Source organism: Rhamphochromis longiceps, linkage group LG9, assembly GCF_057381845.1.
Source record: "Rhamphochromis longiceps isolate RC_006_pf linkage group LG9, R_longiceps_female_GT1.1, whole genome shotgun sequence".
NCBI classification, from domain to species: Eukaryota; Metazoa; Chordata; class Actinopteri; order Cichliformes; family Cichlidae; genus Rhamphochromis; species Rhamphochromis longiceps.
In genome coordinates, this window is record NC_140565.1 from 20,823,667 (window position 1) to 20,850,283 (window position 26,617).

At 38.5% G+C, this 26,617-nt stretch overlaps 1 protein-coding gene across 1 annotated transcript in view; it reads left to right on the forward strand.

The window, feature by feature from the left end:
* Positions 1–392: 392 nt before the first annotated feature.
* vipr1b (vasoactive intestinal peptide receptor 1b) overlaps positions 393–26,617 on the forward strand; it is a 51,887-nt gene continuing 25,662 nt past the window's right edge. Inside the window, exons 1-3 of the mRNA XM_085418780.1 lie at positions 393–592; positions 10,351–10,441; positions 12,778–12,888. Coding sequence (XP_085274906.1) covers positions 542–592; positions 10,351–10,441; positions 12,778–12,888 — 253 coding nt within the window. The 5' untranslated portion in view covers positions 393–541. The remainder of the gene's footprint in view (positions 593–10,350; positions 10,442–12,777; positions 12,889–26,617) is intronic.

The following is a 26,617-nucleotide window of genomic DNA, read 5'->3' on the forward strand; positions in this document are numbered from 1 at the left end:
TTCATGTTTCTGGGAGAAACATATAAAATTGTATGTCATGTTTATTTCGGATTGTAATATTCTCAGTCTCTCCATAATCAATGTTTTGACTCTTTGAATAATGCAATCATCTATGGTTCTAACACATGCAACACAATACTTCAGAAAATCTGCAGGAAAACACCAACCCACACTTGCAGGGTTTATTCCGCAGTGTGTGTTGCCACTAGCCCCGCTGTGGAGAATCGGCGTGTTTGTCTACAAAAGCATGCATTGTGTTCACAATTAACCAGCCTGACAGACTTGTCAGCAGTCTTCAGGGACGTGACAGGCGGCGTGGAGTTGTGAATGGGAGAGGGGGCGGGTACAGGGAAGCAGACGCAGCTCTCCTGCCGGAGGAGCGCACACAGAAAAGCGCAATCCGATGGAGCGTAGGCGGTTTACCTCACACACCTAAACACGCGTAAACATACGCACTCACTTCTCCTCAAACACCTAAACCAGTCTCCAAAGGAGGTTGTTTTTTTTACCCAAAGAGAATAAAAAAAAATCTAAGGACAGGATGGATTCTGCACAGCTGCTCCTTCTGGTGTTGTGCGGATACCTGCCAAAAGTAAGTCTCTGTCTCTCTTCATACTGAAACCATTAATTTATACTTTTACTACAGGCATATTAGATTAAATCCGCTGTTGGACTCTTAAAAAACATTTTCGAGTGTGTTTAATGTAATAAAACAAAAACCCTTTTACTTCTATTTTACTTTTCCTGCTCTATGATATTTCCTGTTCATCTCCTCGTAAGACATCTGGCTTTAGAAAGATAAACTAGGCTGCTTTCACCCAGCAATATATGTGTGGTTGGGTAATTTCAGTAGCTGGCAACGTGAACAGTTGGCTTTTAAAAAAAAAAAAAAACCGTCAGTGTAGTAAAATAAAAAGTCCTCTAAATTCTTAAAGATCGCACATGATAGTGGTTCAGATCAGAAACCTTTGTGTGTGAAATCCACCAGCCTGGCTGCTTTTTACTTTGTTCCTCCGCCTGTTTGATTTATTGTATACAAGTGGACACCTCATACAGGGCTCCCCACTATTTTCATCCATTCTCCCAGGTGGATGAGTGGAGTAATTTACCTAGGCTCTATTTTTACTACTCTAGTAAATAGTTGTAGTCTCTCTAGGTTTATATAATTACATAGAAAGCCTTTGAGCATTGCCACCTGGCAATAAGTCACCTTTTAGTGGCACTCAGTGTTTCTGCAGGGAGTTTTTCTAAGCCTGCACTGTGAGTGATGGATGCATAGGCTTTCCCGCATCTCCTTAAAATTACACTCACTGTAGACGTAAGCAGGAGTGAGGCATGAGTCTCTGCTGGTCTGCTCGGTTGTACCTTTCGGTCCTTTTGTGAGCAACAAACCGAAGCGCCGTCAGGTTTTGCCTCATTTTTCAGAAATGTTATGTCAATTTCACTTCAGTTTTATTTTTTTTACTACACAATAGCACCGGTTCACAACAGTCAATATTTGAGAATATTTGGAATGTGAAGAGGGCTCTCACTGCATTTCAGTAACTGAGGGCAGAGGTTTGCTCGTTATTCATCTAATCTCTGTCAGGAACCTGTAGTTTCAGCGAACTGAAGAGGCTTTTTGTTACAATTTTCAGACATGTGGGAGAGAAAAGAAATAGACAAATATCTACTAATAGTTATAATTTTGTGCTGATCTGAGTCATCTGTCCCTGAAGCACGGCTTCCTCAATGCTTTCCACAGAAGCTCTTATCAGGCAGATTACACTGTGAACATCTACTGTATTTGCCTGTGTGAGAATTTCTCCCCGCTCACCTCTCATGACTCTTTGATATCAGGCTCAGCCTGACGTTTTAGCTTAGCCAGATGTGTGATTAGTTGACATACTTTATTGGCTCATATGCCGTATATTTGTCTCTTTTTTTCCCCCTAAGTCCTTAGATGGCTGCTTTATAATAACACACCGTGACATGTTTCATCAATATGAATATGTCCAATAAGGAGTTGTGGTGCTGAGTGAAGTGAAGAAAGTGGTTAAAAAGGGTATGTTAGTGGCTGGATGTTGCTGTTATTGATTTAACCGAATGCAGATGGGAGAAGGAGAAGAGCAGGGACAGGGATGAGAGGTGGTGGTGGGAGGTGAGGATGGGGGCAATAATGATTTCTCTTCCTCGTCTCTCTCTGAATATGAAACCAGTCGAGAAAAACCTTAAGGAACTTTTCTTCCAAATAATCACAGAAACCCATTTACGCTGTGGGGTGGTGTGGGAGGTGCAGCACAAACGTATTTTATTTCTTCAAACCGTTTCCGTTCCGATGCGTGAAAATGACTTTTCTGTTTTGGTTCAAGTGTGTAAAAAAAAGCAAATATATTCTCTGCCTTAATATCCTTATGTGTCTGTACCAGTGGCTGAATGTAACTAAGTACATTTACTCAGGTGCTGTTTTGAATTTTATGATAATTTAAATCTCTACTCCATCTCAGAGACAAATATTAATATTATGTATTTGTCCATAAGCTTTAGTGGCATATTAAAACTATCATATTCCTCCTCTCACGTCGAGGCAAACCGCAAATCGCCAAATTTGGAGATTTTAAAATTAAATCAGGCTGAAGGATATAGTGTTCCTTTGTTGGCTGACAATTCTTTTTAAATATTAGCAGGTTATAAATGTAAAATAAAGCTAGAAAATGCAGAAAACAGGACTTTGAGATGCATAGTTCTCACAGGGCTCTGATCCTACAAACACATGGTGCAGATTAAACCGTCCGACAGTTTATGAAGTTCAAAATAGCTCAACCTTAAATTTCTGCAGCAGTAAAATTCAGCAAACGCATTAATGAATCAGTTATATTACCCCTAAAACATCATGGAAGATAGTAAAACACTTTTACTCGTGGAGTATTTCAACAGTAGTATCATATTGCTTCTTAAAGTAAGCAAGTGAAGGCACTGAATACTTCTTCCACCACGGGCTCTTAAAGTTTAGAGATGTTTCCACTCTCTCTGCAGTCACACAGTAAGTCAGCATTTCCAAACTTTGACTGCGTAAAAATAGAAATGAAAATATCTGTAGCATTATAGGATTACTTTCAAAGGATAAGCATAAAGAATGCTTCAGAAATAACGGTGTGCAAACAAAAACAGTTGTCTAAGGAAGCAGAAGGCCACAAGAATGCAGTTCAAAGCAGGCCTATATTTCTAAACGTGCATGTAATATGATCTTTTTTAAATACTAGCACGTGCAGATATTACGGTATTGTTTGGTCTCTTCATGCTGTTGGCAAACTGTAATACTTAATCACATTGAAAAAACAGGGGTTGTAAATCTTATTTATATAAATAAGTAAAAGATAAATATGAGGCCTATTGTATAAAAATTAATCCCTGCAACACTCAAAGCCTGCTCTATTATATAAATCTGGCTGTAGTCTACTATTGTGTTGTCCATTATGTAGCCTCTTATGGCAACACAGTGGCATCATAATATGTCATGTCATAGTTTTGTGCATATAAATTAGATGTTGCTGTGCTGGATGTAAAATAAAACAATGATTTTTCGGGATGTTATAGGTGCACGGACATTAAAAGTTATTCATTTGAGCCCATTGGTAGGTGGTTGCTAGGCAACAGGATTACATCATATATGTAATATTGATAAGAACCTTCTGTGGCCGGAGAGGTACCTGTGTGTCAAGTTTGGTTGTTCAGCTCCTGATTGTGTTGGAGGAGTTTGTGGACCAACAAACAAACAAACAGACAAACAGACGTTTGGCCCATTAGGATGTACATGGAGAAAACTGCGCTGTGAAAGACTGATGTGAAATATTCCAAAATTTTAGCTTTATTTATCAAAGATTGTATTTCACAAATACCGCACAATTGATGAAAGCTCACTCTGAACTGATCATAGAGCAACAAGTTGTGTTAAAGCAGAGCTGCTTTGGGTTATTGGTTACAGATATGTGGCAGCAGCTACTCCGTCAGCTAATTTTGGCACTTGTACTGGCAACTGGAAACGGCACTGCATAATTGGAACCACATAAATCCACAGCCTGATGTTTGATCATTCAGAAACAACATGATAATCACTCAAGCTCTTTGAAGACCATGCATAAGCACATTGTTCTCAGTAACTGAGAGCAATTCAAAATACTGCTCAAGTCGTGTCAGACGTGTCCTGTGCTTTTGTTTGTTTGGCTTGCACGGTGTTCAAGCCTTCGTTTTTTGTCAGATTTTTAACAACAGGCAACCATTATGTAGATGCTGCTCGTTTTTGTTTTGTTCAGTGAAGTGTAGAATTGGGAAAAACATATTAGTCCACAATGTCAGACACGAGTTTCACCTTTCATTCTTCTGTCAGCTCTTCCTCCTTTTTAGAATTTGATTGTTATCTCAAACAATGCCAGACTGGGAGCCACTTTGAATAACAACAATCACTAAATACTTCCTTGCACTGCTCACGATGAGGTCTACGCAACCAAAACTTTAAATCCTGCAGGTATTTATTCAACGTTTTCCACCCTGAGACAACGTGCATACGTGTTCTGTGTGTATATGTGCTTGTAGCTAAGTCTTTGATGAGGTCCACTTATCATCTGTACAATTTTGCGTAGTTTGGCGCTGACATTTTGATTCATTCCTCAATACAGTCATCTCCATAGGTGGCTGTCTAAGTGCTTGGTATTAGTAGGTTTCCAGTATCTCAAGCGGCAAGCACTTAGTTTTTGTCTCCTCCTTTTTGAGCCCAGTTATAGATCACTGTCGCATCTCCTCCCCTCCTGTATCACTCCAGCTGTATGAATCCCTTGCTGTGAACTCTGATGACTGTTTTATCATTGGTCTACCTCTTTGTGTGCTCTGGCTCTATTCACAATATACAGGATTATGTGAACTAATAAACTACCTCCATGCAATAGAGAAAGCTTGATCCCAGCAGCCTACAGTAGAAAGCCATGCTCACATTCCACTGCTATGTCTGTTTTCTTCCCTGATGAGGGACTTTGTTTCAGTTTTTCTTCTGTTTATGCAGCATTAGTGGCTTTTGGGAAACGTCACATTCAAAATGAGTTACATTTTGCAAAAGCTGCAAGACACGAAGCAACTTTAATTATCATTGACATTTTTAAAATTGTTGGCTGTTACCCAGATCTTTTTATTATTATTATTATTGTTTTTAGAAAATGCAATTTATTCAAATAAACATAAAAAAAAGAATTTAAATGCAGATTTGTCATTGTAAAGATAATGAGAGTGTTAATGAGATTCAGGATGGCCCTGTTATACTGTGGGGAGTCAGCATGCATAATCACTAGAGTTGAAAACACAAACAGATAAAGTTTAATTATTTAAACTTATTGAGTCTCTTGCTTTAAGTCCTTTGGTTAAACCCTGCCAGTAGGGGGCAGCAGAACAAACGTGAAATACAAAATATAAGTACATTAATCTCTATAAGCAAATATTTGCATGTTAATAGAGTCTGTATGAAAGGGACACAATTTATTGTCCTGTTTTTTACATTTTATTTCGTAGTCTGATTTCTATTGACCAATCACAGTTGACAGACATCGACCCGAAGTCCTGAAACAGTGGCCATACAAAAGACACCAGACGCCAAGTAATCAGAAAACACCTGACAGTAGATTACAAGTCAAAGAAATTTAGATTTTCACACATAGTTAATTACTCGGAGGGATTTTTCTAAGACATTAGGACATAAAACTGCTTTTTGCTCTCTATTTTTGGTCCCCACGATGAAGTACCTGATAGGACAGCTGGGACTCCGGAGGTAGAGCTGGTCACTTTCTATACAGAAGGTTGGTGGCTTGATCTTCAGGTCCTCCAAAATTTCAAAGTGCCCTTGGGCAAGACACTGAATTTCACTTGACTCTTGATGGATCCATTAGACAGTGTGAGATCCATGTGACTGAAGTGCTTAAAGGCATAGAATACAGTGCTGTATGAATGGGTGAATGAATCTTTTGGTAAAAACATCTTCTGCAGACTCAGAGTAGAAAGGCACTCTATAAGTACCAGACAATTTACTATTTGTTTCGCTGCTAAATTCTGCAGTAGGTTAGCTGCTTAACACACTAAATAACCAATCACAAGGCAGCAACTCAAACCATTTAGGCTTGTAGGGATGCTCAGAATGACCTGCTGAGGTTCAAGCTGAGTATCAGAATGTGCAAGAAAGGTGATTTAAGTCACTTTGGCATGGTTGTTGGTGTCGGTCTGAGTATTGCAGAAACTGCTGATCTACTCGAATTCTCTCACACAACCATCTCTAGGGTTTACAGAGATCTGTACAACTATCAAACATCAAACACCCAGTTCTATGGGTGAAAATGCCAAGTTGAGGAGAATTTGAGCTGATAGGAAGGCAACAGTAACTTAAATTATCACATGTTAAAACTAAGGTATGCAGAAGAGCATATCTGAATGCACAACATGGTAAACCTTGAAGCAGATGGGCTCTGGGAACAGAAGACCACACCAAGGTCTACTCCTGTCAGCTACAAACTCAAAACAGTGGCTCAAACGGTTAGTTCGTGGTGCTAAAATTGCTCAAATCTGCAGCAACTGCATGACACTATCATGTCACTGTGAACCTAATCTCTGATGTTTCTGTCACATAGTTCAGTCAGCCATGAAGTAGCCCAACACAATACAAGTAAGGTATAACTAAAGTGGCCAGTGAGTGAATATTTGACGCTGGGTAATCAGACTGCTGTGGGGTTGTCCAACATTTGGCGACTACAGATGCAAATCAGCTTTAATCTGCATCTGCCAAAGTAAATATAATGTTTTTATCAGTACATTTAGTGCATTGGTGAACCCTATTACAGTGATATCATTACTACACCATTTTGCACACATTTAATAACACTATACTGATAGCAAACAAATATTCTCAATGGTGTAATGATTTTTTTTAAAGGAGCTTTTAGTGACTAATGTAACCGTCACTGTACTTGACATTATAATTGCAGTGGAGATGTTAAATCACTCGTGCACATAATAAAACTTTCTGTCACGGACTGGAGGAACTTGTAGTCTGCAATGTAAACTCACTATGAGGATAGCATTTTCCACTCAGAGAGGTTTCTGGACCCAGATCATCTCTAAAGTGCTTCATTTTTACATTGTCTTACAATCAACATCATTCTAATGAAAAACAGGGTTACTGAAAGGTCTGCCCAACATGAGAGTTAGCAGTTTTCTTTCTTTTCAAGCAGTGCTGCTACCATTTCCTGAGGATATGTTGGACTTTCTGCTGTAATCAGTCACAGGCAAAGACTCTCATCCCAAAGCTGTGTGGATTATGAGAGTGTCAGGATGACCTTCAAGAGAGCAAGCGAGGCAATGAGTAACACTCAGGGAAGGCAGTGCAGTGTAGACAGGCAAATTACAGCGAGATTTTACATGGTTCGTACCGTGCACTGAACTTCATCATTAAAATTGTTTATTTTGCTAACTTTTTAAAGGAAAGCCATCTTATTATACTTTACAATGTTTGAATTATCAATATCCAAGAAGGAAGGACTCAGTCTGGAACCATAGCCCTGGCAGAACAAAAAGCAATCCCAAGTAATTTTTTAAATGTCATTCTTCTGATTGCCGACCGTTAAACAGTTTGATCTTGGGGAATGACTGGAAGGGTAACTGGTGTACAAACTACCATGTCAAACAAAATCAAACCCACTGTGGTGATTCCACAGCATATGGGAGCAACCAGAAGTAGCTTCTTCTGACAGCTTTTCTTGTGTTTGATCAATCATTGTTTGCAGGTCAGTCACTGGGGGCATCTTTTAATTATCTTTATGTTAGGTTAGCAAAGCTGTGACAACAAAGGTGGGTTCCTAGATTCACAGACATCCTCATCAGTTATATATAGTTTTCATCAAAGTGTCAAAGGTGGGGCCGAAGGGAGGCCCCTGGAACAAAATGCAACAATGGGTGGAAGCTACACAGGGGATAAAGAGGTCTCGCTAGTCCTACCACTCTGTTAAAATTTAATATATTTACTGTTGAAAACAGATTATTTCTTATCCGGTTAAATCGCTGTTAGATCTTGTGCATCAGGGCACCTGCTATTAATTACTGCTCTCCTAATGTATGGAGGCAGGAGGTCTGTGCTCGTTACCATCATTGTAACTCAGCGAATGGTCAGCTGGTCAACATCTGGTAGAAACAACCCCCCACCCCCTTACTCATTGCTGGATCCCCCTGTGCCACCCGAATCTAAAAAAAAAAAATCCTGTAAGTGCTCCTGTAAGCGTTATTTATGCATGAATAAAAACAGAGTTGTGAAATAAAGCACTCCAGCCTTCCTGATCTCATTCAAGAATAATTTACTGCTCTTCATAATATTTTAATCTAAGTCTAATATAATGAGTGGGGAGTTGTTTTTGAACTAACTCTGTTGCTGCCAGAAGCATTGAGGCTGCACTAATTTGTTGTTCCCAAAGCTGGATCCCACTTGGATTCTACTATTTGAACTTTAACTAAAAGTAAAAGTAGGTGTCGCTTAAACGTTAAACTTGAATAGATTTTTACTACTAAAAAAGGCTGATGGGGTATTGTTGTTACCCTGTCGGGCAGCTGGACAACTCGATTTCATAGATATACCTGCTAAAAATCTCAGCCGAACTCGAATCTCAGTGACCTCGACCTCAAGGTCAAGGTGAGAGGTCAGGTTTTCTGAACATTTTGTGAATGCAATAACTGTAGGCGTGTCTACTAGGACACAGGGGTAGCACTGGGGGGCTCCCTGTTGATGTTATGGTCCTGAGTGCATGTGATACTGCTTGTTTTTGATACTGCTTACTGAGTAACCTCAGTTTTAAACAGGAATATAACACTGGCAACCAGTTAGGTCAAGTCTCCTATCGCAAAGAAACACGTTGCAGACAAGTTGCACTGATCACAGCAGACACACTCAGACTGATTGTAATGTCATAGAAATCTATGTTTATAAATTAGATGGCAATTGTTTGCAAAGCTTCACTAATGAAGAGTGATTGCAGTCAGTCCAAGTCAGACGATGATTGTTTGGAGACAGGTTGCTTCCCACCAGGTGTCTTGAGCAATCACCTTGACATCGAAAGTGATCATCTAGAGGTTGAGGGTATTGCATGCTTAACCTATGAGCGACCAGTTAATCACCCCATCTCCTTGTAGTTCAATTAGGTCACTGGAAAGCCGTCAATTTTCACTAATCACGCGGGTTAGTGTTCTATTTTTAATCTAGTGTGACTGTGCTTTTGTGCTTCTGTTTTTGTTTTGTGTCTCCCACCTGCCTCTGTGTTCTGCTTGTAGGTCCTCTCATCACTGTTTTATGACAGCTGATAAAGCGGGACATTAATAGCATGTGTAAATGTCACCTCATTTGGTGTTTGACCTGTGGCAGTTAAGACGAATATTGGGCTCATATCAGCGTATGATAATGTAACACTGATATATCAGTGTTCGTGCTGCGAGAGGATCCCTTGTTTAACAGATGAACCTCTGACTATCCCATGCCTCATTAAACTACTAACATGAGACGTGTCCTTTTTCATTTGTGATGGTTTGAGGTGTTTCTCTCACCCGGGGTGCGCATTGCATCGCTGACTGCTGTTTACAGCAGCGTAATATCATTTGGGAACTCAACCCTGCACTAAGTAGGACATTTCTGGATGATTGATGAGGATCATTTGATGTTTGACAGCTGGTGGCCGGGACTCATGAAGAACCACTTATAGAGAGGATGAGTCGAACAAGCGTAAATGCATCTTTGTGCTTTAGCCCTCCTCACTGTGACCTTTGCTGCTTTGAGCGTTGCCGCTTGGTTAGCAAGGTGCACACTGAAGCTCTTCACTAGGAGTTCATGAATACGCTCTGCTTCACGCCGACTTTTCTCTCCTCATCTCCAGTGACCTTCTCAAGCTCCTCACTGCTCGTCTTACACATTTTCATTGACCCACCGGCTCTCCACTAGCAGCCGTCATCCTGCATTTTTCAGCGTGTGTTGACACAGATGAACAGTCACAGCAGATTACTCAGTGGCTCCCTTCTCCTCTCCCTAATTTATTTGCACAAGAAAATCTATTTCCCTGGAAAAAAGGCTCAGTTTGAGAACATTTCTTTCTACTTAGCGTATTATTAGTCATTAGTTCAGTCTAATAAAATATAGCATGAAAAGCTGGTGACGGTGACGAGAAAATGTTTACTAATATAACTGCAAACTCATATTTTCTGGTGTTCTTGTGTGCGCCTTGCTAAATAGAAGTTCTTTCTGTTGCAGGACAATAGAGGCATTTTTTCACTCCTGAAACTTAAATGTGCTTTCTGTTTCATCCGTAGGTGCTGTCAGTGCAGATGTGCGACGTGGTGAACGAGATCCAGCTGGAGAAAGAGCGCTGTGAAAATAGCACCTCTGGGAACGTCACTTCAGGTCATTATGGAAAACATATGTAGTCTCTCCAGCTCTTTAGGGTGTGCAAAAGGCTACTTAAAGAAAAAGGGAGGCATAGTTGGTAAATATATAGTAAGGTGAGGTCAGACAGTGTGTGAATGTATATTTCAGAAATACATTTCTTCAGGACATAACAGCCACATTCAGACACGAGAGGGAAAATAACTTTCAAAATAAAACAGGAAGAGACTGAAATAGAAACATGTAACACAATGACAGACAAACAGCAGGAGACACAAACAAGGAGGCACAGCAGTAAGCCACATGCATAACAGTAGTACACTTTTATCCTGTTAAAGTAGCTAAAACTACACCAATGCCTTTTAACTCAGACACCAATTTAGATTCAAAATGTAATGTATGCTTCTCTTTTTGGCCCACTGAGATATCTGCTTGGCCGTCCTTCCTGTGACTTTAGGAACGCAGTGAAATATTGATGTTAAACGTTGTTGGCACTATCTCCATTTCCTTTCATTTTAATAAAAAATCACTACACGTGCTGTACATACGGCATGCTGCGTTAAGGTAACAGTGGAAACAGCGTTCTTTATTGCTGTAATGGCCCTTATTTTTCTACTTTCTTATCTACTTCCTCAACCAGAACATAGTTGAAGTGGCAGTCAGGGGTCACATCCTGAGTAACTGAGTTAACATGAGTGTTTGTGGGGAACCATAAGCTTACAGACTATGGCGGTGCAACATAATACATCAAGGGATCCTTCAGCAGTTCCTTGGTTTTCTTATAATATTTTGGACATTAAAACATTTTGATCGAAAGTAGATTTTAGCTTGTAGCATTAATCAAGTATAAACATTTTATTAAAGGACAATATGGTGATTGCACAATATGTCATAATGAAGCTGTTTGTTTGCTTTGCATTGCTCACGTCATCATTTCCTGGGGTTAACTCGGGTGTTGTCAAGTAAGTCATGTATTTGAAAGGTGCAGCTGAATAACACTTTCAGACTGCTAGGTTTTCACTTTTGTTTTTCAAAATTATTATTTAGAAATATGTATTTTTTATTAGATTTTATTAGATTAATAAAAAAATAATAACTAATTATAAATAAAATAATAAAAATGAATTAAGAATTTAAAATACTTAAAATAAAAACAATTAAAAATATGTTCAAAATAATAATAGATCAAAGAAAAACAATGGTGTGCTTGGTTTCAACGTAACTTTATTCTTTCATGAGTTATTTACAAGTTTCTGACCACTTATAAAATGTGTTCAATGTGCTGCCCATTGTGTTGGATTGTCAATGCAACCCTCTTCTCTCACTCTTCACACACTGACAGCAACACCGCAGGAGAAATGCCAGCACAGGCATCCAGTATCCGTAGTTTCAGGTGCTGCACATCTCGTATCTTCACATCATAGACAATTGCCTTCAGATGACCCCAAAGATAAAAGTCTAAGGGGGTCACCATTGTTTTTCTTGTGACATTACCAATAAGTTTGGTGTGTCACATGGCCCTCTTCCTATTGAAAAAACAAAAGTTGTATCCAAGATGGCCGACTTCTAAATGGCCACCATGGTCACCACCCATCTTGAGGAGTTTGCCCCCTCACATATACTAATGTGCCACAAACAGGACTTTAATATCACCAACCATTCCCATTTTATTGCGGTGTATCCATATAAATGGCCCACCCTGTAGAGTCAGAATTTGATGTAAACGACATGAAAGCATGGGTCCATTTTACCACGTATCACCATCTCACAAAGCTCGAATCATCTTAAACTCAGTATCATTTCTTATATATGACAGTGAGTTCACTGGACTCAAACGGCATCCACAGTCACCAGATCTCAGCAAACCTGCAGCAACTGTGGATGAAAATCTCCATCTTTCCCCCCAAAATTGTTTCATCTGTAGAATAATTATTATTAAGGTAGGGGCCTAACTCCATATTAGTGTCTCTGATAAACTTTCCACTGAGACTCTCAGGCAGTCCATTATCTCAGATAAATGTCAAGCTGATTAAATATTGATTGTGACAAATCAATATGTTTAAAAATAAAAATTCATCTGTTGCTTGAAGACTGGAGGCATAGAAGATGAAACCACCATGAATGAGTTTTTCTTTAACCCATATTATGACATTTACAAAACTCTAAACCTGTAACTAAGTCCCTAAAGTGAAACTGAGTGATAACACGCAGCTGCTGCTTGCCATTAATTACTTATTCAATTTGGCTTTAGTGTTGGACATGATTTCATTTTGTCATCGTGGTGTTGGTGCTTGCACGTGTGTCTCTTACAATATGAGCGATGCCATGTTGATGTTATTATGTTCACCTGGCAGGGTGCCAAGGCATGTGGGACATCATCGCCTGCTGGCCTTCAGCTCGGGTCGGAGAGGTGGTTACAATAACCTGCCCGCCTTATTTCAGCTACTTCAGTGACCATCAGAAAGGTAAATCGATTACATTCAGTGCAAGTGCACAAAAGAAGGAATAACAGATGTTCTCTATGTGCTCTTCCGTAAAATAAGCTCAAGAAGAAGAAAACTAACCGTCATTTAAATGTATGTAATTTTCTTTATGAAGGAAATAACTGCTTTGTGGCCAAAAAGCCTAAAGATGCCATAGCAGGACTTCGCTCAGCAGTGCTGTCACGGGCTAACACATTTATTTATTCTTTTATAACTGTGAGTATTTTCATATTTAAAAGGTTATTTGCATACAGTTGAGCCTTTGGGTAGACACTGAAGATAAAATTTTCTCCTTGCACACAAATGGACTTTTAAAATATCAAGGACAGTCACTGGATGCCCAACAGAAAGCCTGCAGCAAACATCTCAGGGGAGATTGGATTGGATATTGATTCATGAGGCCCATAAAAAGCTTCATTTCATCATTTTTGACACGACAAATCCATAAAATATCAAAAGGTTTTGCATGTATCCATTTTATTAAAATGCAAAAAGAATTTAACCGTGTCAGCCTAAAATCAACCAAAGCACATGATTATCAACTTTAATGTTAAAACAGTCCTATTTATGTAATAGTGGAGCGGGGAACACAGACAGGATAGTGGGGAGAGAGAGAGAGAGAACGGGAGGACATGCAGGTTGAATCAAAGCCAGGCCTCTAGACATGCGGCATACTGTCGTCTGCTCACCCACTGAGCTAAACTGATGACTACTGTTAGTGAAGCTTACCGATTAGCTGTAGAGGTTTGGTGCTTGGAAGTGTTCAGCTGACTCAAGCCTCTGATAAGCGGAATAAAACCATAAATATCAAACATCTCAGGGGCAAGCCGATGCAAGCAATTACAAGGGTTTTAAAATGAATCCTAAGCTGTACAGGTAGCCAGTTTAACGATACCAAGGTAAGTTTAATAGGTTCATCTTTTCATTTACGAGTATCAGCATTTTGGACTAACTGCAATCGTCATAAACGTGCCTGGCACGCTCTGGCATATAAAGAACTGCAGTAATCGAGTGTGGCTGTGGTAAAATCACGGATCACATTCTGAAAGTTATTAAAAAAATAAAAGGTCTCATTTTGGCTTTCACTGAGAAAAGCTTAAAAAAATCTAATCTGCAAATCTCATTTCAGACTCTGTTCAAATTTGTCTTTTTCTACCACATTTTCCCTGATTCCTGATCACGTGCTGTGAGGGTTTTCTGAAGGAATCGATTTTGCAACTTATTAAGTTGTGCTTAATACCTCAAAGGAAGTCGTGGAGTGAAGTTTTACTGTACAGAATTTACCTGCATTCAGTTGGTTATGCAGATGTATAAATGCATAAATTCTTTTACATTTGATTGTAATTTACCACCAAGTCTATTTTATGCTGCTGGAACTGCAGGTAAAAGAGTAAAGATGAGAAAACTAAATTAAAGAATAATTAAATTTAACTTGGATGTGACCACAAATTACATTGCTTTCAACATCTCTCTCTCTCACGAGGATATGCACTCATGTATAAATATAAATATGTTGTCAGAACTATAAGGTAGCAGCTGTCAAAGAGTGACGGTTAAGAAATAAATGTCAAGCACACGAGGGTTAAAATAAATATATTACATCTCTAAATATATTACCTCTCTTGACTCATTTGCAGGATCTGTGTTGCCTTTTGCGATTATATTTTCACATCCCATTCTTTATCTGTCCCTATCACCGGTTTTTCTGATAGTGTCTTTGACAAAAATAGGCAGCCTTCAATTGGTCCATTTTGTGCAGAAGGAGAGCCAAATGACACCTTTTATGTGAGCGTGCACACAGCCTGAAGCAGAGAGAGCTGATAAGCACTGTCATAATACCCGTCATGTCTGATTGAGGTTTTAAGCTGATGTGTTGTCAACCTAATGCACAGAAAGCCTATAGCTATGCTGAGCTTGCTGCACAGTGAACTGCACTGTTAAACAACTACGTCATCGTGCTGTGTGGAAGGACATTGTTCTGATTGAAGTGTCTCCACATAATACTAGTGTTCTGTGTTGAACCTGCAATGTGTATGTATGGTGCATATAGAATTTGAAAAAGCGCTTGATGTTAACGTTAAAACTTCACTGAGGTTACTGTAGATGTAATGAATGGACAAAGCCGAGGACTAGATGTAAAGTCTGGACAGACTCGATCACAGTCTGGAAGAAAACTGCTCAGACCCCTGCTTAACCTTTATTCTGGACGACGTACAGACACAAAGCGTTATGTGACAGCTGTGTGCAGACTCCGGAGACAGAAAGTAACTCAAAACAGCTTTAATGCTGAACTCAAAAGGGTAACAAAAACTAAGAATACAAAATACACCTACACAGACTAAACACACAGCAAGATAAAGGCAGATCGCAACAATGACAAACTGAAACACAGGGCTTAAATACACAGAGGGAGCAATCAGGGAATGGACAACAGGAGGGAAACACAGCTGGGGCAAATCAGGACTAACGAGACAAAGAAGCGTAATCTGAACACACTGAGATAAGACAGAGACCTTCAAAGTAAAACAGGAAACACATAACACAGACTGAACAAAAGACACACACTCACATGCAGGCAGAGGGAACAGAGACGTGTGACCAGGGCAGACACAGACACTGACTGGACACGGGGATATAGCGGACAGGGGAGACAGCAACTAAGGATTTCACAGAGACAAACCATAAGACATGACTCTAACAAAAACCCAAAGACTAGAAATTATAAATAATATAATAAACTCAAAAACCCAGGCATCCTAACACAAAGGAGAGGAAGGGGCTGCTGCTGTTTCAATGAACTAAGACAAGAAAAATAAGCAATAAAACTTTTTTAATATCATCTACAAAGTCCAAAAAGGTTATATATAAATCACACTTTTGCAATTGAGCCAAGTTTCTTTCCACCCCAGCTCCCTTCTTACAGTAAATTAACACTTTTTACTTCACCAAGAATGTTTGATCTTGTCAATGGCTCTACATAAGAAAAAAAGCTGAACGGTCATTTATCTTTTTGCAATTACATATTGCCTGTCTTGGATTTTTTTTTTTTTTTTTGTTAGCTTTACTTTCTTTTTAAACTCGTGTCCTTCAGATTTACTCTCAATGCCTTTACAGCCGAAGCTTCACATCTGTGACTAAACAAAGAAATCTCATTTCTTACTCTCTTTCTTCTTTCAGTTGAGGAAAAGAGAAAGAAGATAGATATTGTCACAGATGGTCTGCTTGAATGGACAGACTATAGTGAATCACTTCAGCGTCTGTGCTGCATTGATGTCTTTGTTTTCGAAAGAGAAACGGATGTTTTGTTTTGTGTATTTTAGGGGTTAAAGTAGGATTTGACAGACCGGAGAAAAGAATTACGTCAAGGCCGGGTAAGGCTGTGATCAGCTGACCTGTGCTGCTCCTCACTATTCACTACTATTTTACTATTTACTGCTCTTTGTGGATTTAACTAAATTCAAAAAGATACACTCTGAAAAAAATAAATGAAATTTTCACTCTCAATATACAAAAAGCAATAATTCAGAGTAAAATGAAACAGAAATGTATAAAAGCAAAGGTTTATTTATTTGAATACCTAATCTGTAAGGAAAATGTGCTTGGTATAAACTGAACGTGTACAAATCAACATTTTACACTGTAGTTGTGTAACAAAATTAGGTGGAAATTTACATGTAACTAAACTAAATAAAGTCATCAGTTTGAGCAGAAATCTTTTCTTTTCACTCCTTATACGTTGTTGTTTTATGAGCTGTATTCTAACTCATAGACCATATAAAGCTAGTATAAAACATAAACAATGGCATAAACACCTTAAAGCTGCAATGTGTAAAATCTCAATACTAGATATAAGTAGATTGCAGATTACAGTCGAGTGAGTTTTGTTTTGTAAGCCTCCCAGTTCAAGTGCATAATCCTAGCTAAGTTCACAGCTAAGTTCACATGAACTAAGTTCAAAGCTGTCAGTCAACGTCTGTTTACTCTGCAAGAGGCTGAAAACTTTGTGAAAGAAGTCATATATGAGTCAGTGAAGCTCTCTTCTGTTTGATAACAGCAAAACTGAAGTGAGTTGTTGAGCTGAACTTTTACTGTCAGTAAGTGCTGCTGTTAGCTGCTGTTAGCCTATGTTAGCTGCTGTTAGCCTATGTTAGCTGCTGTTAGTTAACATTAGTGAAACTGTTTTTGAAGTGGATCTAACGTTGTTGTACTGTGGAGGACCCTATTTAAGATGTATAAAAACACAAGTTCTCTTTTCCTCCGCCTTTGAGATGCTACATATTGAGCCGGTCTTTAGCTACATACATAACTAGGTTAGGCAGAACTCAAGATAGCGGGGCAACATGGTGGCATCAAACTGGTACCTTATGCACTTTTAATGGCTTGATTAATTCAGTTCAATCCAGTTTTATATATATATAATACCAAATCACAACAGCAGTTGTCTCAAGGCAATTAATTAGAAGTTCATTTCAATGTGGCAGTTTGTTGGAAGACATAATTACACAGTGTTAATGTCCGCTACCTTGATGTACCCTAGTAACAATACCCTAGATGCAGCCAGTCTAACATAGTGCATTGCTGTAAACTTTGATGCAGTACTCCAAACTAACCCACCTTTGAATAACACTGATTCAGTTGGTTTCCCAAGATATTTCACAAAAATGTAATCCAGCAATACATCACGTAGATCCAATATCTGAGTTAAAAACTCTAAAATGATTAAGGATATTACTTGCAAATATCCTTAAATTTCCAGTTCATAACTTGCAGGGAAGTCCTTACCTTTGAAAATAATCTCTCATCTTCCTCTGTTTTCCTGTCTTTCTTACATCTTTCTCCATCTATCAATGCCGCACATTAACATTTTTCTTTCTTCTCCCTGTGAAATATAGCAGCTGTAATTTAGCTCATTTTGTAACAAGTAGCACACAAACAATTTGTGTGTTTGCTGGTATTTGTTGTGCTGTTTGAAAAGTTGCATTTGACATTTTCTGCCACTTTAAAAAAAACGTTATTCCGTTTATGCACGCTTCTCTTCAGTACCACTAGCTGTCCGCTAAAGTACCACCAGAAAATGGTGAAAGCAGCGACAACATTATTTTCTCATCACTGAGCAAACGTCTCCATGCTGTCACTGGATGTAACACCAGGCACATGAAAAATCAACTCGTTTAATAGTAATATGCATTAATCTGCCTACTGGATTTAATCACTCATCAATGGAAGTGCCAGTCCACTTTAACCCCTGGTTATATGCATGCTATTGCTAGATAATTGATAAACAGAAATCAGTATTTCACGTTAACAAACGTTGGATGGATGGACTGCCTCTGACGGTTTTCATTTTTGCTACACCAAGTACATTTATGCTTTCCAGATGTTATTTCGAATAACAAAATACAAAAAATGTTTTTAATTAAAGTACCAGGAGTATATAAAATATTGTTGACAATGTTTTTATTTGTTTCCTATTTTTAAAAAAAAGGCATCTTGTATACTTTTTATTTGTATGTACTGCCAGGACTTGTGGGTAAATGTAGAGCAGTGACTTGGTAGTCAACATATGTGCAGTATTATAAACTATCATCTCTAATTAACCTTTTCAACCAATGCATTTGTTGGCTAAAGTTATCATCAAGGGTCTGGATGTGACCCTGGTTGAGCTTTACAAGCTCAGGTGTTGTACTAATTCACTAAATATTTTCTGGGGTGCCTGTAAGCTAGAAAGAATGGGCATTACAACAGGTTGGTAATACGTTTGAAGTTTAAACTAAGAGAATTGCCTGTTAAATTGTATACCTTTATGATATTAGTAAAATGACTCCTTTTAATTACCATATGACTTGTGAGGAATGAACAAATGATCTTTGAGTTTCTGGGGGCCTTAGGTGCTGAGGTTGTAGTGGTGTGTCGTTACAGTATATCTACTATGCTGTAAATGTTACTGTAATACACAAAATCTGTGTGTGTGTGTGTGTGTGTGTGTGTGTGTGTGTGTGTGTGTGTGTGTGTGTGTGTGTGTGTGTGTGTGAACTCATACATTGTCAGTAGTATATCAGATATAATGATGTTTTCATGTTACCTAGCAAACACCTAGCAATGAATTAAAATGACCCAATTGACCTAACTGCACGATAGTCTCAAGGCTCATTTCTTTATCATTTGTTTCCAATGGGTCAGACTTTCTTGTAATTTTATAAAGTGGTTTAAAGTGGTTTCAAAGTTTTTCTTTGGCTGATTTTTCACTCATTTTCAGTCCAGTCCAGCTTTCCTGACAGACATGAGATTATATTTCTGCATCATCAAAGCAATTCCCAAAGAGGTATTAACGAAGGAAAATGAAGGAACTAACACACTGACAAAAGGTGAAGAGGAGGAAAAAGATGAGACTTTTAACAACACAAGAAAGGAAATCAGTTAAATCCCAAAAAAGGAAATATTCAACAAGAAACCAGAACCATGGCACAGTACTCCTTATCCTGCTGATGCTCATATTGGTTCTCTTTTATTACTAAATAATGGTTTTAATATTATTATATGAAAAAATATAAAAGGATGTAGTTTCCCAACCATCAACAGTAATGACTACAGCAGTTATGAAGTCATGAAATTAACTCAGTATTTCATGGGAGTGTAAAATAAACTGTCAGTGAACAGGAAGTAATATTTCATGAAAATGGAGAGAGAAGTTTAAAAAAGGAGGAGAGTCGTCCTCCTTTCTCTGCTCCTGGCGAGTTGGGTGTCAGTCACTCAGACGTCATATAGTCTTCAAAAGCATGCTGTGATTAACAGGTAATGCAATAAATTAATCTTGCTGTGATTGTTTTGATTCGTTTTGCAGTAATGAGTGAAATCAAGCAAAGCATTATCTCTCACTTGAGTTTAAACCATTCATTTGTCTCACGTGCTGTGAGAGTCTTCGAATGTAGAGGGAACGTGATGATTAATCAGGTGTTAGCACCAGCTTAAAGAGTAGTTATTAAGGTGATAGATGTGGATGCATGGTGCATGTAAATAAAATGATTTCTCTTGGTTTTTGTGGGTTAGGCAGAATGTGGTGGTTACACTTCATACTTAGGTGATGAGGAAAATACGATTGAACGACACTGATCATCTTCCCAAAAGATGATTAACTTGAAACTTTACTGAAGTCTTCAGTGAAAATTTTCCGTGACTCCCACCTTTCTCAGATCAACATAGATTGTAAATATTAGGCGATATTATGTTGCGCAGCCTACTGACAGGGATCGGGGACCTGCTACTGTGAATTTGCTTGCGTTAATCTTGTGCTGTTGAAGGTTAGTGTCAGCGTGTTGGACTGATGCGTTTGACTGTGACCCTGGGCTGTATTGAGACGGATCGCTAAACTCTAGTTTGTCAATTCAAGCATTATTACTGGCATTCAAGCTGTTTAGGTTGTGAAAAACCTGCAGCAGGTGACTGCATTTTTCTGTTTTCATTGCATTTGCATGTACAGTAAACAAGCTAGAAACATGAATAGAAAAGTTGGGCAGCACTTTATAATAATCTGTGTGTTAGATATAGGTATCATTATTAGGTATAAGACTAGTAAGGTAATAGCAAGCACTTCATCATTTAGATATCATTACTCCTCCTTATCATGCCATTTATAAATACAGATATGCTTATCCATCTGTTACTATTATACCATATACAGCTGTCAATGTTGCTACATCACTGCTTGTAATAATCATAGTCCTAATAACATATCTGTATTTATAAATGGCCTACTAAGGAGGAGTAATGCTGTATAAATGATATATAATACCTTACTAATACCTTAATCTTGCTCAATAGTGTGCTATTATTATAAAGTTCTGCAAAAAATTGACTTGTGAGTAGGGCTGGGCCATATTATATTGTTAGGCAACGATAGGAAAATGAAATATCGCGATAGAATGGGAGTAAAACGCGCATGCGCAGTGCCTTTGTTTTCATACACACATGGCCGATTGTTGAGTGAAACAGATGAACCAGAATTGGTTTGTAAAAATGGTGCAACTTCCGTGATGTGGAACTGGTTTGGTGTTTGTCCGTCAGATACACAACAAAGCACATTTTTTTGCAGAACATGCAAGCGGCCGTTGTTATTGTCATATTTGTCGGACTAAGATGCTCTTAAATCTGGGAGTAATCTGGGTCCTAAACTCTGTATGCTTCAGGTCAAACAACACTGCAGCATCACTTAGAGTTAAAAACTGTCTAAATTCTTTCATCTTTAATAAAACGATCAGCATTGCTGCTTTACCAGGTGTAACTATAAAGTTTAACTTCCAGGCATCCATGAAAACAAAAGTTATTACATTTAACGGAGTTAGAAGTTAGCAGGAAGCTAGCGGAAGTTAGCTCGCTAGTTTCGCTAGTTACCTAAGCATGATATTGCATGTTCTGACTGAGAGATTTCTGAAAAAAAATCACACGTACAGCTCTGCTATCACTTCCAACATAAATGAAGACAGGAAACTAAACAGCAGTGACGTTTGTAGGGTTACTGAAGTTGGGCTAGCTGGTATATAATGATGTGCTACGTGATCGCTAGCGACACAGCTATGTTAGCATAACATAAACAGTGAAGCTGGAGGACCAACACTAACACTTTTCCACTTATAAAAGTTAACGTGAAGGTTCCTCATGGTTAGAGACAAATGCAATCGCATGGCAGGATGCTGTAAACGGACCAAACTTCAGTCAGGAGAACAACTGAGATAATCCATCCACAATACGAGGTTAGTCATTAATATACTGCAACAACATGGGAATAGAGCAGCTGCCAGAGAATTCAACATTAATGAATCAATGGTACAGAAGTGGAGGAAGCAAGAAGAATGAGTTTAATAAAGTTTGATTTATCTGACTGCTTTGTTTCGCTTAATGTGCCTTATAATCCTGTGCACCTTATGGTCCGAAAAATACGTACTGCACACTGCAGTATAATGTTGCAAAGCACCTCTTTTTAACTTCAGTGGATATTATACATGGTTATGCTCAGGATATGTCAGCCCATTTCTACTGGAAATGCCTTTTGGTTAAACTTTCAGCAAGGAATTTGCATTTGCACTGTTACATTTTTATAAAGCTTTAATGTACATAAAAACCAGCTTCTTGTTTAAGTGAAAATAAATGGAAGGTTGTCTTTTTGCGCTAGTAATGTTGTGGAGTTGTATTTTGTCTCGCATCAATTATATCGTCGGTTATATCGTTATCGCAAATTTTCAAATATATATCGTGATAAATATTTTTGGCCATATCGCCCTGCTCTACTTGTGAGTGCTAATAAATGTTTACCCCAACAGGAAACAGGAAGCCACACGATGGCTCTACAGCCTAACGGTGACGTTTCATCACCTGGGATGTCTAGCAGAGTCCCTGCACCACGTTTGTATCTACATCTTAAATAGATATGCAACTTTTATCACTCAGAAACAAACACAATGTGCAGCTTGAACACAGTCAGTTTCATGTGCTCGCGCATGCATTTGGCACAAAACATGAAGAAGGATCTTAGAGTAGTTTCGGTAAATGAAAAGAGTTTATTTAATTTATTTATTTTAATCAACTTTATTGTAGCACTAAAGGTGTAATATAATACTGTTTTGTCAAGCTGCGGGGACACACTGGTTCACTATAAAGATAGTTTTTGCTATAATCTCGTAACACATGGATTCATATTCCCAATTGCTTCTGATTACATTTAACTGTGCCCTTAAAATCTTTAGACCCATTTTTACCATCTCATATTCAGACGTGTTCCTCCTCTGTGTAACCTCTCTGGCTTCAGTTATTGGACATGCAGCTTTTAATAGTTTGAGAAGTATATTAATTCACTGACGTTCTTTACAGTTCTTTTTTATCTGCCTCTGATGAAATATTTGGATATTAAATTAAGCATGGCAGGTGAACAGTGAAGCACGGGATCAAATAACATTTCCTGACACAAACCTCTCAGTCGTTTCCATTCCTCGCTGAGAGCCATTTTTAAATTGGTGCTGATAGATAGCCATTACTTCTTTGTAACACCTGCAGGCTTTCTCCCTGCTCCTGGCTCTGTGACCCAGCAAGTTAATGTTACCCTGACTGATATGTGCTAATATCCAATCACTGTCAGCTCCACTGGAGCAAAATATGGCTGATGGGGCTTTTACTGTTACAAATCCATTTACACTAACTGATGTTCCTCACAGACAGACAGACAGAGAGATAGACAGATAGATTTGATTTAACCATTAACATAACATAGAGTCATAAAATGGTATGTATAAGGATGTAGCTTCTGGGTTTGAGGCCTTAAACCTACATCATCTGGTTATAAAATAATTGGTTAATTATTAGAGACAAAAAGGATGTAAAGCAGACTTTAAACAGTTTTTTAAAATTTTGTTTTTAGGATATAAATAGCGTGACAAAATAGCTCAGGGAAGACTGTAAACATCTCAAAATGTCACCGTTGTTCTTTGAGGGCTGCTTCTGTCTTATTAAGATGTTTTTAAACTCGCCTGTGGTTTGGCTTTAGGTTAAAACCTGGCCTGTTGTTCTGATTATTTGTATAATGTACACCTGTTTTATCTACACAAATGAATCAAAATATGGTAACAAATTATTAAAAACACGGGAATTATTTTATCTTCTCCACTTTTCTTGTCAGATTTTGCACTCTGTGTAGTAAAATGTGACCTCGAAATATCTTTATGTTTCATCTACACCCACTCCTGAGCGTCACAGCTAAGCAAAGAGAGACTTGAGCTTTGTGCAGTGGTTAAAAAATGTAATTTAAAACCTCTAAAGGTGAGTAATTAAAAGGTTAAAATTCCTTTATTTAACCTGTAGCAAAAGCAAAATGGAAAAACACCAGCTTCTGTTTGTCAGGGATTTAGAGACGCTTGTTTTTTTTGACTTAGCCCAACAGCTGATTTGTCTTTTCCAGTTTTAAGGCTAAGCTAAGTTGACAGGCTTTGTATTTAGCACCTAACTATTGGAAAGTGAATCAGCATCTTAAAAAAAATTTATCACTCCTTTAAATTGTGTTGAACTTGTGTGTTATTTATTTCTGGAAAACACTTCACTCCACAAACTGTGCCTTTTCTTACTTTTCTTACTCTTAAACTTTTTCACAAAGTTTCCAAACTTAGCACCTCTCTGTATATTTTCCCGGCTTGTATCCAAAAAGCAGATGTGGCTTTTTCAACGCTGCATATTTTTTGGGTGTGATGAAAGCCAATCCATCACCTTTTAAAAAGCCAGTCAAAATTCCCCTGAGCTTTTTCTGCAAGCTGATCTCTTCTTTTTTTTCCCCCCTCTGGAAGTGAAGATGCACTCATACCTGCATTAGCCCCTCAGAGAGTCAAACAGCAAATTAGAGTCCTGGGGAAATTTAACACTTCATAGATGGTAGATGGATTTTCAGCACTACATGTACAGATGCCTACGTGAAAGAGGGTGAATTCAAAGCTAAAAATCTTGGATTGGTTTAAATGGACCTGTGAGTTTAAAATCACCACAGGCAGTATTGCATGTTGGCCAAATGTTGGCAAAAGAACAACCAGTAAAAAAATTCAGTTTATTCATTTTTTACCTTAATATATATGTATTCTTTTTGTTTTGTTTTTTTTAATTTAAATAGTGTTTTCCTTAAATATGTAATATATTAGCTAGGGGTGGGCGATATATCGATAGAAACGATATAAATTTGGCCAACGATAGAGATTTTGACTATATCGCTAAAAAAACAAAAAAAAAACAAAAACAAAACTATATCGCTCTATCGCGATAGCGCATGTTGATGATGTTATCAAGCTGCGCCTGTTTTGGTCGAAAGCATTGCGGCGGCTAAAACCATTATCATCTGCAAATTATGGCGGGCGACAGTCATAGCAAAGAGATGAAGCACTTTTGAAATATGGGGAAAGCCAAAAACTGCGCTTCCTCCACTTCCGTAACATTGATTCATTAATGTTGAATTCTCTCGCAGCTGCTCTATTCCCATGTTGTTGCAGTATATTAATGACTAACCTTGTATTGTGGATGAATAATCTCAGTTGTTCTCCTGACTGAAGTTTGGCCCGTGTATAGCATCCTGCTATGCGATTGCATTTGTCCCTGACCACCAGAATCCCTCACGTTAACTTTTATCAAGTGGAAAAAAGTTGGCGTTCATCCTCCAGCTTCACTGTGCTAATGTTATGCTAACATAGCTGTGTCGCAAGCAATCACGTAGCACAACATTATATACCAGGTAGTCCAACTTCAGTAACCCTACAAACGCCACTGCTGTTTAGTTTTCGGTCTTCATTTATGTTGGTAGTGGTAGCAGAGCTGTACGTTTTAATTAGTTTCAAAAATCTCTCAGTCAGAACATGGTATGAAATGTTTAGGTGTAAACTAGCGAGCTAACTTCCTGTTAACTTCTAACTCCGTTAAATTTAATAACTTCTGTTTTCACGGATGCATGGCTGTTAAACTTAATTGTTACACCTGGTAAAGCAGCATCGCTGATGATTTAATTAAAGATGAAAGAATTTAGACCGTTTTTAACTCTTAGTGTTCGTTTGACTTTGGTACCTGAAGCGGACGGAGTTTTGGACCCAGATTACTCCGCGAAGCTCCTCACTACAGCAGCCGTGATGCTCTGACAATCCATCAAGCAGTGCGGCTTACCAAAGTAGTACTAAAACATTTTTTAACAGATTTCTGCACGCCCAAATCGGTTCAAGGTCAGTAAGCACAACCAGAATTCATACATAAGGCGCACTCTCGATTTTTGAGAAAATGAAAGGATTTTAAGTGTGCTTTATAGTGTGGAAAATACATTATACAGAAGAAAAGAATATATCGTGATATATATCGTTACCGCACATGCTTCAAATTATATCGCGATATGAATTTTAGGCCATATCGCCCAGCCCTAATATTAGCATCAGTAATAATATATATATATATATATATATATATATATATATATATTTGTGCCGAGTATGTGCCGAGTATAATCTGGAAGTCCCGAGGTCAAAATGGGAGATGCCCCCAAGGGTGGTGGAGAATGACCGAGCTAAGATCCTGTGGGACTTCCAGATACAGACGGACAAAATGGTGGTGGCTAACCAACCGGACATAGTGGTGGTAGACAAACAGAAGAAGACGGCCGTAGTGATCGATGTAGCGGTTCCGAATGACAGCAATATCAGGAAGAAGGAACACGAGAAGCTGGAGAAATACCAAGGGCTCAGAGAAGAGCTCGAGAGGATGTGGAGGGTGAAGGTAACGGTGGTCCCCGTGGTAATCGGAGCACTAGGTGCGGTGACTCCCAAGCTAGGCGAGTGGCTCCAGCAGATCCCGGGAATAACATCGGAGATCTCTGTCCAGAAGAGCGCAGTCCTGGGAACAGCTAAGATACTGCGCAGGACCCTCAAGCTCCCAGGCCTCTGGTAGAGGACCCGAGCTTGAAGGATAAACCGCCCGCAGGGGCGTGCTGGGTGTTTGTAGTTTAGTACTTCTGAAAAATCTCACCCACACAGCAAATTCAAAAGTGTTAAATGTTTTGGTGTTAATAGTCTTCTTGCAAAAGTAGAGTTAATTTTACTCTAAGCAGAGTCACATTCTTTTAATGTAACTCTGAGGTGTAAAATGATAGTAGTTAAAATCGAGTGTTAAAAATGAGTGTTTCTATGTCAAATCTGGAGGTGTTACAATGGAAACA